At 32.4% G+C, this 14,735-nt stretch overlaps 1 protein-coding gene across 1 annotated transcript; it reads right to left on the reverse strand.

Annotated features, from left to right (window-relative positions):
- Positions 1 to 2,053: 2,053 nt before the first annotated feature.
- On the reverse strand, positions 2,054 to 13,572 carry LOC144851130 (DNA topoisomerase I, mitochondrial-like). Its single transcript, XM_078708672.1, has 18 exons — positions 13,433 to 13,572; positions 13,106 to 13,142; positions 12,130 to 12,475; positions 11,600 to 11,648; positions 11,447 to 11,499; positions 10,897 to 10,990; positions 10,578 to 10,678; positions 10,271 to 10,386; positions 10,043 to 10,164; positions 9,668 to 9,790; positions 9,289 to 9,476; positions 6,911 to 7,055; positions 6,609 to 6,752; positions 6,328 to 6,510; positions 5,254 to 5,437; positions 4,648 to 4,870; positions 4,026 to 4,175; positions 2,054 to 2,993 (listed from the first exon to the last, which is right to left on the reverse strand). The coding sequence occupies exons 1-18, from the start codon at positions 13,433 to 13,435 to the stop codon at positions 2,891 to 2,893; spliced, it is 2,364 nt and encodes a 787-aa protein (XP_078564798.1). The 5' UTR covers positions 13,436 to 13,572; the 3' UTR covers positions 2,054 to 2,890.
- Positions 13,573 to 14,735: the final 1,163 nt, after the last annotated feature.

A 14,735-nucleotide genomic window follows, 5' to 3' on the forward strand; every position in this document is an offset into this window, starting at 1 on the left:
ATATTAATGCAACATATTTAGTTTAGTTTAATTAATTGGCTATCGAGACTCATAGTTAGGCTGACCACCACTTGCAATATTTTCGCCGTATACAGTAAAAACCTCTTGTCATTCAGCTTCAGCTGCGAAGACGATAAGAAATAAAATAAACAAACGTGTAAACTTGTAGGCAGTTTATGGATGAATGCAATAGTTTATGCTTATAAAAAATGTAATGTACCATGGCCTACTTTAAACTAAACATAATAAGTCAACGTTGCAACTCTTACATTTTAGAGTGCCAAATCAAATGTTCTAATGGATGCCTACATGAAGAAGATTCCGGGTTTAAAAATCATTTTTAAATATAGTTCAAATGTTAATAACCATACAATAGGTCATTATTGGACATAATGTGTCATTGGACTCTATAGAAACATGTATGTTCTGAACAATTTGACACTAAAAATAATTTCATATGTACAATATTTTCAAAGTTATGCGATTTTATGCAGTGCAAAGTTCAAAGGTCAATAATGTTAGAATCGGCCATTTTTTGTAAAAACATGCCATTAGACTAAATATAAATATGTAGTTTCTGAACAGTTTGAGCCATATTGTGTGTCTCTCAGATTAGTGGTTGCTAAGATATGATAAATCAAGGTCAAAGGTCAATAATGTTAGAATCCGCCATTTTTTGTAAAAACATGCCATTAGACTGGATATAAATGTGTAGTTTCTGAACAATTTAAGCCCTAATTTGTATATCTCCGATTAGTGGTTGCTGAGATATGATAAATCAAGGTCAAAGGTCAATAATGTTAGAAATAGCACTTCCATTGATTTTTGGACAAACTTTTTCATTAAAGTGAATATAAAAACATATATTCTAACAATTTTAACACCATAATTAAGTATCTGTGACTAGCGGTTTCCAAGATACAGAGTACGTTATTAAAAATGGCCGCCATTTTTAATTATGCAAATTAGGCTACTTCCCGTTGTCGAAAAATGTCCTAACGTTGATAAATGTGTTCAGTAGGGTCTAAAGAACACATTTCATCAAAAAAACCTTTTCTTGCAATTTGTGTGAGTTAAAAGTCTAAATCCCATGGACTATATGCCCTACGCACTGCTACGCCTGTGTTGAGCCTATCTGCGTGAGAACCATACGCAACGCAGCGTGTTAAGCGTAAACGCGAACGCATTGCTAGATTACCAAGAAATTATTCATTCAATTGCGATTAACAATCATTTTATAAAAACTTCACTGTGCTTTGGCAAGAATATGTGTTGTAATGTATGTGGTCTTAATGTATTATATTATTATTATTTTTTATATTAAATAATGTTTTTGAACACATTTACGGCCGCCATCTTGTTGGTTCCCCCTCCTGTTGGAATCATATTTCAGTCTGGAGTACGCCCTCTAGCCTTCGGCTTACAGCTCACTAGTTGTTGTGAATTGTTTATTGTTATTACTGTACCTGTAAAAATAATGTGTGGAAAATTATTAATTTAAAATATCCATTTTAGTGGGGTTTTCGAAAACATTTTGCTGCATTTGTTCTCTTCCCTGTAAATTGCAATGCCTCAGTATCAATGGCAGTGATGATATTTCTGTTAAAAATAAAACTATACCAAAGTGTGCCCAATCAAGGCTTAGGGTTAAATGTCTACCATTTTCCGAGCTACCAGGGATTTTCACTCAGACCTCTATTCAATGAATACTTGCTTCGGCAAATCCTACCGTCACACTGGTTTATAATTTAAATCTCCCATTTTTTTCAATTAATCAATTTAATTTAAAGGAAAGTGCCATTAGTCATTTCCAGTGTTTTGTGTTATTTCTTCCGTCAAAAAACATTAATTATTGGTTCACGTCTTGCATTACTAAAGACTCTTTAATTTGTGTTGGAAAAGGTTTTACAACACTATTGATATTTTGGTTGTTTTAATTTTTTTTTGGCTAGATGGACCACATAATAATATACAAAACCCTATGCATTTTGCATTGAGTACAGTACAAAGAAGTTAAATAATTAAAGCAAGTAAATAAAATAGTCAGACAATGTTTACAAAATAAGGTGAACAGATTCACCATCATTGTTTACTACCTACACATACAGCTATAATACAGCATTAAAAAAGATTCAAGTATTTGTTATTTTAAAATTGAAACAAATCTGTAAACAACAACCATCAAGATTAGTAACACTAATTTTGTTTACATTATTACTAAACATATTTAAAAACATTCAAATTTGATTGACAAGAAGGTTAAGCCTTGCTTTTTATTTTATACAAAAGTGAAGATTTCATTTGTAAAAATGTTATGTCAAAGAATTTTTCAAAATGTGTCATCTGTTTGGTTTATAACCTGTTTTCACATTAATTAGTAAAATAAGCTGCAACTGAACATTAAACAGCAAAAATTATTTACATTAACTGGTGTGCAACAAATACATGACAATAATTCAATAATCAATGATAATGGGTTATTTAAAAACAAACCAAAACATAAAGTGCTATTGAAATACATTATTTAAAATTGCATGCTATTGATCCTCTTACAACGCCCCATTCATGATTTACCAAAGCTTGAGTTCAAGCATCATAATGTTTTCAAATGCATACTCAAACTGAATTGCAATGCATGCACACTACTTTCATTAGGCTTTACTAAAAACCACTCCTCAATTACTTTCATTAGGCTTTACTCAAAACCACTCCTCAATTACTTTTGAATAACAGGTAGTTTAATTTCATTACATGGGTAATATGACAAAATTGTTGGCATGTGTGCAATACTTTCCAAGGCAAGATAATTCAACCTTAATGTATTATGTTGAGCAAGTAGACAATCAAAACTAAGCTATACATTGGAAGTCAGACTTCAAAATCTTTAGCATCAAAATACATAGTCAGCATCAGCCATATCTATGGCCCATGAAAATTTTGTTCGTTGTGTTTTGTTGTACACTTTTTCTAGTGGAACTTCCCATTTCTTGCACCTTTAAAGAACAAAATAAAAATACAGTTTTAAACCTATACCTTACAACATGCGTTATTAAAAAATATAAATAAAAGGTGATAAATCCAAATAATTTACAAACAAAACTAGCATTGACATAGCTACACAGTGTTTGATTTGTGTATAGTTTGTCAACTAGCATTGACATAGCTACACAGTGTTTGATTTGTGTACAGTTTGGCAACTAGCATTGACATAGCTACAGTGTTTGATTTGTGTATAGTTTGTCAACTAGCATTGACATAGCTACACAGTGTTTGATTTGTGTATAGTTTGTCAACTAGCATTGACATAGCTACAGTGTTTGATTTGTGTATAGTTTGTCAACTAGCATTGACATAGCTACACAGTGTTTGATTTGTGTATAGTTTGGCAACTAGCATTGACATAGCTACACAGTGTTTGATTTGTGTATAGTTTGGCAACTAGCATTGACATAGCTACACAGTGTTTGATTTGTGTATAGTTTGTCAACTAGCATTGACATAGCTACACAGTGTTTGATTTGTGTATAGTTTGTCAACTAGCATTGACATAGCTACACAGTGTTTGATTTGTGTATAGTTTGGCAACTAGCATTGACATAGCTACACAGTGTTTGATTTGTGTATAGTTTGTCAACTAGCATTGACATAGCTACACAGTGTTTGATTTGTGTATAGTTTGTCAACTAGCATTGACATAGCTACACAGTGTTTGATTTGTGTATAGTTTGTCAACTAGCATTGACATAGCTACACAGTGTTTGATTTGTGTACAGTTTGGCAACTAGCATTGACATAGCTACAGTGTTTGATTTGTGTATAGTTTGTCAACTAGCATTGACATAGCTACACAGTGTTTGATTTGTGTATAGTTTGGCAACTAGCATTGACATAGCTACACAGTGTTTGATTTGTGTACAGTTTGGCAACTAGCATTGACATAGCTACAGTGTTTGATTTGTGTATAGTTTGTCAACTAGCATTGACATAGCTACAGTGTTTGATTTGTGTATAGTTTGGCAACTTACCAAGCAACAGAAATTCTTGGATCTAAATAGTTCAGTTTGGAAGTTCCAAGGGCAATTTCCTTGTTTTCTTCTTTGTCAGTAGCAGATACTTCCAATTTTGTCAGTTGTTCGTCCAGTCTTTCAACTTGTTTTTTCTTTTTTTCCAATGCTCTAGATATCATGAAATAGAATTTATTTCGCATTACCACACAATACCTACTATATTTCCAATATTCTATAGACAACTATGTTGTATGATCACTGTAAGCCTGAAATTAATTGCCTTTGCTGGTTTTCTTTCTCATTAGGGCCATTTTAAATTAGAATGCTTTTTGTTCAGCTACTGCTATATAAATATACATTAGTATATATACTAGTAGTACTATACACATTATAAATATACATTAGTATATATACTAGTAGTACTATACACATTATAAATATACATTAGTATATATACTAGTAGTACTATACACATTATAAATATACATTAGTATATATACTAGTAGTACTATACACATTATAAATATACATTAGTATATATACTAGTAGTACTATACACATTATAAATATACATTAGTATATATACTAGTAGTACTATACACATTACGACTAAAGAGAATGATTAAATGTTTTAACCTACATTTTTAGCTTGTCATTTCTACTGTTTTTGTACTCTACTTTCATGGCTTTATACTCTTTCTTCACTTTCTTGACATCATCTTTCTTCTTTTTGATCTTTTCTTGCAAGTTTGTCATAGATTTTTCAAACGTTTTCGGCACAGCACGTTGATGGTTACATAAGATAGCAACAGCTCGATTTGCCCGATTGTATGACAAGACCTTAGCAGCAATGCTGTCATCAGCTTTTATATATTAAAAGAAAGAAAACCGAATAATAATGGTGTCAAAAGTCTTGTGTGCAAATGTAGCCTATATATTATGGGGTAGTATTATACTCGAGCATGGGATTATACTTGGTCATACAAGGTAGTATTTTTTAATTAATTGGGGTTCGATCCATCCATATTGTTGAGCACACTGATTAATATAAAAATATTAAATTATAAAGTATTTTTGTCTATTTAAAGATGGTCGGCAGCATGGTAGTGGTGGTGGTCAGATATGTTGAGTTGTGGTGGAATATTGTATGTATGTCAACATCTATGTCTTATAAAGAACAAAGCCTGTCTTCAATGAAGCACTTTGTAATTTTACACAAACAGCTTATGAAGAGTGGGTTACTTACGATTTGTAAGCTCATCGAGCTGATTCTGCAGGGTAAATGAAGCGTTAAATGTACGGAAAACCTTAGCGGTAAGGCCTTCCATTAGTTCTTGAAGGTAACGGTTTAGAATAGTAGTGTTTAGTCGATCAAACAGGTCATCTCCTGGTTGCTTGTTATCCATAAATAATTTCAAGTTTTTGAATGCCTAAAAATTCATGAATTAGTTTAGTATTTCATGCTGTTTAAAAAATATAGCAATATATATGTAACAATATCCAATCCTTAATTGTATCTATGCTTCCATCATATAAGGTAATAACAAACATAATAATAATATCCAATCCTTAATTGTATCTATGCTTCCATCATATAAGGTAATAACAAACATAATAATAATATCCAATCCTTAATTGTATCTATGCTTCCATCATATAAGGTAATAACAAACATAATAAGAATATCCAATCCTTAATTGTATCTATGCTTCCATCATATAAGGTAATAACAAACATAATAATAATATTCAATCCTTAATTGTATCTATGCTTCCATCATATAAGGTAATAACAAACATAATTTAATAATATCCAATCCTTAATTGTATCTATGCTTCCATCATACAAGGTAATAACAAACATAATAAGAATATCCAATCCTTAATTGTATCTATGCTTCCATCATATAAGGTAATAACAAACATAATAAGAATATCCAATCCTTAATTGTATCTATGCTTTCATCATATAAGGTAATAACAAACATAATAATAATATCCAATCCTTAATTTTATCTATGCTTTCATCATATAAGGTAATAACAAACATAATAATAATATCCAATCCTTAATTGTATCTATGCTTCCATCATATAAGGTAATACTGTAACAAACATAATAACAATATCCAATCCTTAATTGTATCTATGCTTCCATCATATAAGGTTATAACAAACATAATAACAATATCCAATCCTTAATTGTATCTATGCTTCCATCATATAAGGTAATAACAAACATAATAATAATAATATCCAATCCTTAATTGTATCTATGCTTCCATCATATAAGGTAATAACAAACATAATTTGTATACTTACTCTTTTCTCAACACTAACTTTGTTGTAATATCTTATAGAATCCTTTCCTAGAAAATCGAATTCAACCACAAATTCTTTTCCATCTAGTTCTTCATGAAGGGTTAGATGTTCAACTCTTAGTGAGCAACATCCAACAGTGTCAGCTGTTTCTTCATCCTTTTCGTTTCCAGCACGAAGGGCAAGCTGTAAGTAATAGAGGTTTCAATTAAATCACTTGACAAACTATACATGTATATCATTCATGCAATCTAATAAAAATGCATAAAAGTGGGAAAACTTACCTTATCAATAAAATACAGAGCGACAGCACGTTGTCGAACACGCATTTCTTTGCTACGGAAATCTTCCCTGTACTGAGATCTAATTCTATCAACATGCTGTTTTAAAGATCTGGCCATTTCATATTTCTGCCAATCTTTCTCTCCCTAAAAAGAGAAAAAACTTTCTAATTACCAATGTTAGAAATTAAACTTAGTTATTTTAATTCTTATATTGTAAAAACATGCATTTATTTTGTAATTAAAAAGAATTTAAATTCTAGATTTTATTTAATATTAACTAATTCAAAAAAAATATATTTTACCTTGACCCTGGAAGATGCACCCAACATAACATATTTAATTTGACCTTGAACATTCTCTGTCCAAGATGCTAACCATGATACTTTATTATCATGAGTAACTTGTTTCCATCTATGACCTGCTGGCGCTTCTGGAATGTTACTATCCCTAAAGTGTTAAGGGGTAAATAGTAATATTAATAAACGCAAGAACTGACAGCATTTTGGGAGTGAAATATTAAATAGCATACTTGCTACAATTGATGATAACAAATGCAAAGACCACCCCTGACAACAAAGGACCACATACTTGCTACAATTGATGATAACAAATACAAAGACCATCCCTGACAACAAAGGACCACATACTTGCTACAATTGATGATAACAAATACAAAGACCACCCCTGACAACAAAGGACCACATACTTGCTACAATTGATGATAACAAATGCAAAGATCACCCCTGAAAACAAAGGACCACATACTTGCTACAATTGATGATAACAAATACAAAGACCACCCCTGACAACAAAGGACCACATACTTGCTACAATTGATGATAACAAATGCAAAGACCACCCCTGACAACCAAGGACCACATACTTGCTACAATTGATGATAACAAATACAAAGATCACCCCTGACAACAAAGGACCACATACTTGCTACAATTTGATAACAAATGCAAAGACCACCCCTGACAACAAAGGACCACATACTTGCTACAATTGATGATAACAAATGCAAAGACCACCCATGACAACAAAGGACCACATACTTGCTACAATTGATGATAACAAATGCAAAGACCACCCCTGACAACAAAGGACTACATACTTGCTACAATTGATGATAACAAATACAAAGACCACCCCTGACAATCAAGGACCACATACTTGCTACAATTGATAACAAATGCAAAGATCACCCCTGACAACAAAGGACCACATACTTGCTACAATTGATGATAACAAATGCAAAGACCACCCCTGACAACAAAGGACTACATACTTGCTACAATTGATGATAACAAATACAAAGACCACCCCTGACAATCAAGGACCACATACTTGCTACAATTGATGATAACAAATGCAAAGATCACCCATGACAACAAAGGACCACATACTTGCTACAATTGATAACAAATGCAAAGACCACCCCTGACAACAAAGGACCACATACTTGCTACAATTGATGATAACAAATACAAAGATCACCCATGACAACAAAGGACCACATACTTGCTACAATTGATAACAAATGCAAAGATCACCCATGACAACAAAGGACCACATACTTGCTACAATTGATAACAAATGCAAAGATCACCCCTGAAAACAAAGGACCACATACTTGCTACAATTGATAACAAATGTAAAGATCACCCCTGACAACCAAGGACCACATACTTGCTACAATTGATGATAACAAATGCAAAGACCACCCCTGACAACCAAGGACCACATACTTGCTACAATTGATGATAACAAATGCAATGACCACCCATGACAACAAAGGACCACATACTTGCTACAATTGATGATAACAAATGCAAAGATCACCCCTGACAACAAAGGACCACATACTTGCTACAATTGATAACAAATGCAAAGACCACCCCTGACAACCAAGGACCACATACTTGCTACAATTGATAACAAATGCAAAGATCACCCCTGAAAACAAAGGACCACATACTTGCTACAATTGATGATAACAAATGCAAAGACCACCCCTGACAACAAAGGACCACATACTTGCTACAATTGATGATAACAAATACAAAGATCACCCCTGACAACAAAGGACCACATACTTGCTACAATTGATGATAACAAATGCAAAGACCACCCCTGACAACAAAGGACCACATACTTGCTACAATTGATGATAACAAATGCAAAGACCACCCATGACAACAAAGGACCACATACTTGCTACAATTGATGATAACAAATGCAAAGATCACCCCTGACAACAAAGGACCACATACTTGCTACAATTGATAACAAATGCAAAGACCACCCCTGACAACAAAGGACCACATACTTGCTACAATTGATGATAACAAATGCAAAGACCACCCCTGACAACAAAGGACTACATACTTGCTACAATTGATGATAACAAATGCAAAGACCACCCCTGACAACCAAGGACCACATACTTGCTACAATTGATGATAACAAATACAAAGATCACCCCTGAAAACAAAGGACCACATACTTGCTACAATTGATAACAAATGCAAAGACCACCCCTGACAACAAAGGACCACATACTTGCTACAATTGATGATAACAAATACAAAGATCACCCCTGACAACCAAGGACCACATACTTGCTACAATTGATAACAAATGCAAAGACCACCCCTGACAACAAAGGACCACATACTTGCTACAATTGATGATAACATCTTCAGCTAATGTTCTTCTTTTCAACATTCCCTGCTTTGGATGCTCTCCTCTTCCTCTAAACAGACCAGGTGGTTCAATTCTAAAGTTGCCAATTTTTTCCTTGTGACTATCGATCGTACAGTAGCCATATTCTTCCAGTATTTCTGCATTTTTTTCTTTAATTTTCTAAAACAAAGTTATTGTGCAAGAATAATAATTATTACTCAATTTTTTTATATTTCCAAATTTAGTTAAACCTGAAACTTTTATATATAAATGATGGAAATATATGGCTGCAATATTTTGACATTTTATCTAATTGTTTTTAACATACTTACTGAACATTTATAATAAAGTTCATAATAATAGTTTCTTACATTTTTTTCTTCTTTGGACATCGCTTTTCGCTCTTCAGTTTTCATAAGAAAATACTCCTGCATTTTCTTAAAATTGCACTTCTTTAAGGTAGTTATAGTCTTTCGTTCCACATCTGTCATTTCCTGTGGTAATTAAAAACTTTTATTATGACAAGACAAAATAAAAACACAGAATACTTTTGATTATGACCAAATATTCCTTTAAATATTGGATTAACTTAAATATAATATAAACATATTGATGAAATATAAATACAAGCTGAACAGCAAGATAAAGCTAGGAAATATGTTTACATCTAAAAAAAAACCAATAAGGCGATTTAGGAACCAAATTTGTATCATTAAACAAATATTGTGTGAATATTTGTCACTGACCTTCCTCCAATCCTTAAAGAAGTTGTTATTGAATACATCTCTTGTTGTATAATCATGGTCAAGCATACGTGCATAGAATCCAGCAACCTCTTCTGCTTTAGCACTCAGTTGCATTTCAGCTCCTGAAAACAACAACAAATGTGATCAGGAAATATCACTTTTCTTTTTTCTCTTTATTACTTTATAGTGTCTCAAATAAAAATAATTGACAACAAATTATTATTATACCGTCATAGTAAAATTTGACACTTTTTGGCAGGGGTTCATATTCTGGAGCAAAAACAGGTCCTTTGTGTTCTAAAAATTTCCATTTAACACCATCAGCATGCCCTTCTTCTTCCCACCTGTGAAGAAACATGACAACATTTGACAATTTTGGCAGTGGCTCACAATATGGGGTAAAAACTCAATTTAAAAATCTCTTTTTTCCAATTCATAAAATACCATAAACAGAGTAACAGAGGTTTAACTTGATGTGCATCCAACTAATTATAATGATATGTAAATTAAATAAATAATAACCAATATTATTTACCATTTCCATACAGTTTCCTCTTCTTTTTTCTTTTTTGATTCTCCTTTAATTTTATCTTTACTAGCTTTTTTGTGTTTTTTGTCCTTTTGCTTTTTTGAAACCTGGAAAACAATTTAGAAATTGTCAAATACATTAAATGTGACATAAGGTTTGGAGACCACAAAAAATGCATCCATACTACGTGAGTAGTACAAATCAAGTCATTTTCTCAGATATTAGATGGAAAATTATTTGTTTATTCTCATAATAATAATAATAATAACTTGTTCACATTTTATTACTTACTGGCTTTAGAGAAAATGTATGCAATACTACTTACAAAATCATCATCCACTTCCTCAGATTTTCGTTTCTTTGTCTTCACCTCTTTTCTCTTGGGTTCCTCTTCTTCTTTTACTTTAATTTTTTTAATGCTGTGAATAATCATAATACATATAATAAAAGCAATCAAATAACCATTAACAAGCGATTAATTATTTAAACTGTGTCAACTCGCTTGTGTTGTGCCTACGTCCTTACGTTGAAATCAAACCAGCTCGGTTTGCTCGTCAACATTAGTTGCCATAACCTTTGACCTGGTTTATCTCCGCATACAGTACTTATGTTTTTCTCTTTTCTTGCGTGAATTATAACTGCCCGTAGCAATGTTTTCAGCAAGTTTGCAGCAATGTTGCGTTGACTGTTCCTACCTGTAATATTGCACTTTTCATCAATTTGTTTCAATTTTGTTGATAACAAGTTGATAAAATTGTGATTTGAAGATTTGTTGTGAAGGGGACAATGTGTTCAAAGATGTGCGCCCCTGAATAACATTCCATTGACAGAACCAAGACATACAATTCTCTAATTCAAAACAACAACATTCTCACCTGGATTCATCTGCACTTGAGTGAGGACGTTTAAGGCTTTTCTCTGATTTAACCTGAAATTAAATCATAATTTTATTTTTACATAACATTTTATCTACTTACAGAATATTGTTACTATTAGTAAAGTGAAAGTGATGTATAAAACTAACTTACCACCACACTGTTATTCTTTGAATGTCCATCCACTTTTTTCTTCGGTGAACTGTTAACAAGTAATGGTTTACAAAATTATACAACAAAATAAAGTTCATTCCCAAAACAGACCAATTTCCTAATTTCAAAAGCCATTAAATTCTTTCATTACCATTAAAAACACATTCAGAATATGATACCAACATTTCTGGAAAAATTAAACATAATAGGCAAGCCTAAGGGTATCCCATATTAGGCAAGCCTAAGGGTATCCCATATTAGGCAAGCCTAAGGGTATCCCATATTAAGCAAGCCTAAGGGTATCCCATATTAGGCAAGCCTAAGGGTATCCCATATTAGGCAAGCCTAAGGGTATCCCATATTAGACAAGCCTAAGGGTATCCCATATCAAGCAGGCCTAAGAGTATTCAGTATTGGGAGGGTTTTGGTGTATACACAGTGCCAGTCATTTTAACAATAAGAAAATGACAGTGTTACCGATTTGCTTAGGATTTACAAGATTTGAACAATATATTTTTGTACAATTTTACCTGTTCATTGGTTCTTTCTTTACTTTAAATTCCCCAGGTTCTGTTTTTACACGTTTTTCTACCTTCTGATTGCTGGGTTTAATAGTCTTTGAACTAGATTTCTTTTCTCCTGAATGTTGCTTAGAATGGGCTGATGAATTGTGCTGGTTGCTAGATTTATGTATATCTCCAGAAGATGATACTCCATTTTTAGGTTTTGATGATCCATCAGTTAAAGAAGAACTTTTGTGTTTTTTGTCATTAGGTTTTTTATCTGATACATCACTAGTGTGATGATTACTTTTCACATGTTTTGAAGGGCTACTCATCTTTTGTTTTATATGGTTTGTTGATGAATTGCTTTTATCTATCATGAAAAATATAAGAAATGCAACAATCAAATCACTTATGGAACTCAATATTGATACTTTTAAATGTATTTTGCTCTGTAGTCAATGAAAAGAAACCTTATTTTAAAAAGAACTCCTCCATGAGTATACAATGGCAAGTAATCCAATAATTTTTTTTTACCAGTTTCTGATAGTATTAAGCTTTTAAATTTAAAATTCGCTTTATAAATTTGTTTCAAGCCTCTTTTGGAATTGAAACTAAATTTAATATTTGTTATTTGTATTTTTATATTATAGATATTTTATTCAAAGTGGCTGCATCAATCCCCAGGCTATATCTACGCCTATATGTCGCAAGCCGGTCGGATGGCTGAATGGGCAGTGTGTACTGGGTCTTGCAACGTTATGCTGTAGCAATAACTACAGCATGACGTATTTTTATTTTTTTTTTTTTACTCACCAACTTCTTTATTGGCCATCTTTTCTCATCATTTTCCTAGAGGGATGTGTTCTTGTAGGTATGCCCAAGACAGAGGCCCAATTGTCTCAAGGTGTAGATATAGCATGTGGATTGCATTTACATCGTCTGGCCTGAACACATGGGTTAAACTTAGAATGTGTTGAATGCAACAGAAATGAATGCTTACCTGACGATTTCTTTGTTTTAATAGCGTCGTCTGTATCCTTAGTAAAATAGATAATACAAAAAATATACAAGAATAGTATTAAATAATAAATGACACAAAGTTACTGGGCCTACCTACGACTAGAAAAAGCCTTTACTGTCTGTTAAATTGTACCACCAAACACAAGTAGGTAACCCCTTCCCACTTTCCTATATCGAGGAGGAATCTCATGGATAAAACGGAAATCGAAATTGGTACACTATGGCCTAGCTTTTTTGTACGAAAACAAAGTAATACGACTCAGAAAACCTGTCTAATTATTCATACATTATTCACAATTATACTTACCATATCGGTTGATAGTATTCTTAAATTATCTTGATAAAAAACAACAGCTAAATAACTAGCCAATCGTCTCAACACGTACCGGTTAAAAATAATGGCGACTTCGAAGCGTTTAGGAAAAATCTGACTAAGTCCAATTTTAATACTACTACGCAGCCGCACTGAAAGTCCCGGATGTAAAACTTCACCGCTGCTGCAGTACACAATGCTCGTACTCGTAATCGCGATTACACAAAATACTCGTACTTAAATTCTAGATTTAAAATATATAATTATCTATTATTATCTTTACTGACTTTATATTTATTAGGTGATCATTTAGAATAAAATGATCACCTATTGTTATTGTATAAAATCTTTATTATTATTTTTTTTTTTCTTTTTATTGTTTCTGTACACTATTTTGTGTAACAATTATCTCAAAAAGTTTAATGTCAATGATTACAAAAATTTCAGAATATCTTTCAAATAATATAACTTAATCCTAATAAGCTTTCCAGCGTGATCACTCATCCGTGACGACATTTATACGCCATTTTGCGAAATCACATTATCAATCATATCTCCATAATTCATTATCACATATTAATGAAATTCACTACACGTAAACTTCAGATCAAGGGTAAAAATATTAGCAAATAAAAACGCACGCGCACGTAGGTTCATGCGCGTGATATCGCGCGTTAAAAATTTAAAACGCTCAAAATTAAGTTTTGATCAATTTAGAGCAAGAATTAGGCCATTTGCGTGTATCAAAAAATTACTGCGCAAAAATGCGTTTTTGCGCGCGCGATACTTAAAAATCGTAAAAAATATGAAGTTTTTTTACAAATCTCATTCTACTCACCATCCTAAGTACATTCACCAAATTTGAGTCAGTTCCGACTTAAAATAACGCTATACGAGCACGTTAAAAATGACAAAATGCGCACATTAATTTTACAAAAGTTCTGAAAATGGTGAAAAATAGGTCTTTTTTAAAATGAAAATAATTCTTCAGAATGCAAGATGACCCCCGATTTTTTTAACTTATTCTGGAAGCCATTGAGTTGTAGATATGAATTCATGTACACATTTTACGTACAAAATGTTTTGACGTCATCAAATGGCCACTTGAATTTAAAAATTAGGATTTGTTATCTTTTTGTGTAGGTTATCACATTCAACAGAGCGCATCTTGGTTATGTGTGCTCGAATTTCGCACAACTTTCAGTATGTGCTTGCTTAATTAATTATCTTTATCATGAGTTGACACAATCTTCATTTTAATGACGTCATCACGCGTAAAAACTTGAATAACGTAGGC

This window comes from Antedon bifida, chromosome 8 (genome assembly GCF_963402885.1).
Source record: "Antedon bifida chromosome 8, ecAntBifi1.1, whole genome shotgun sequence".
In the NCBI taxonomy this organism is placed as follows: domain Eukaryota; kingdom Metazoa; phylum Echinodermata; class Crinoidea; order Comatulida; family Antedonidae; genus Antedon; species Antedon bifida.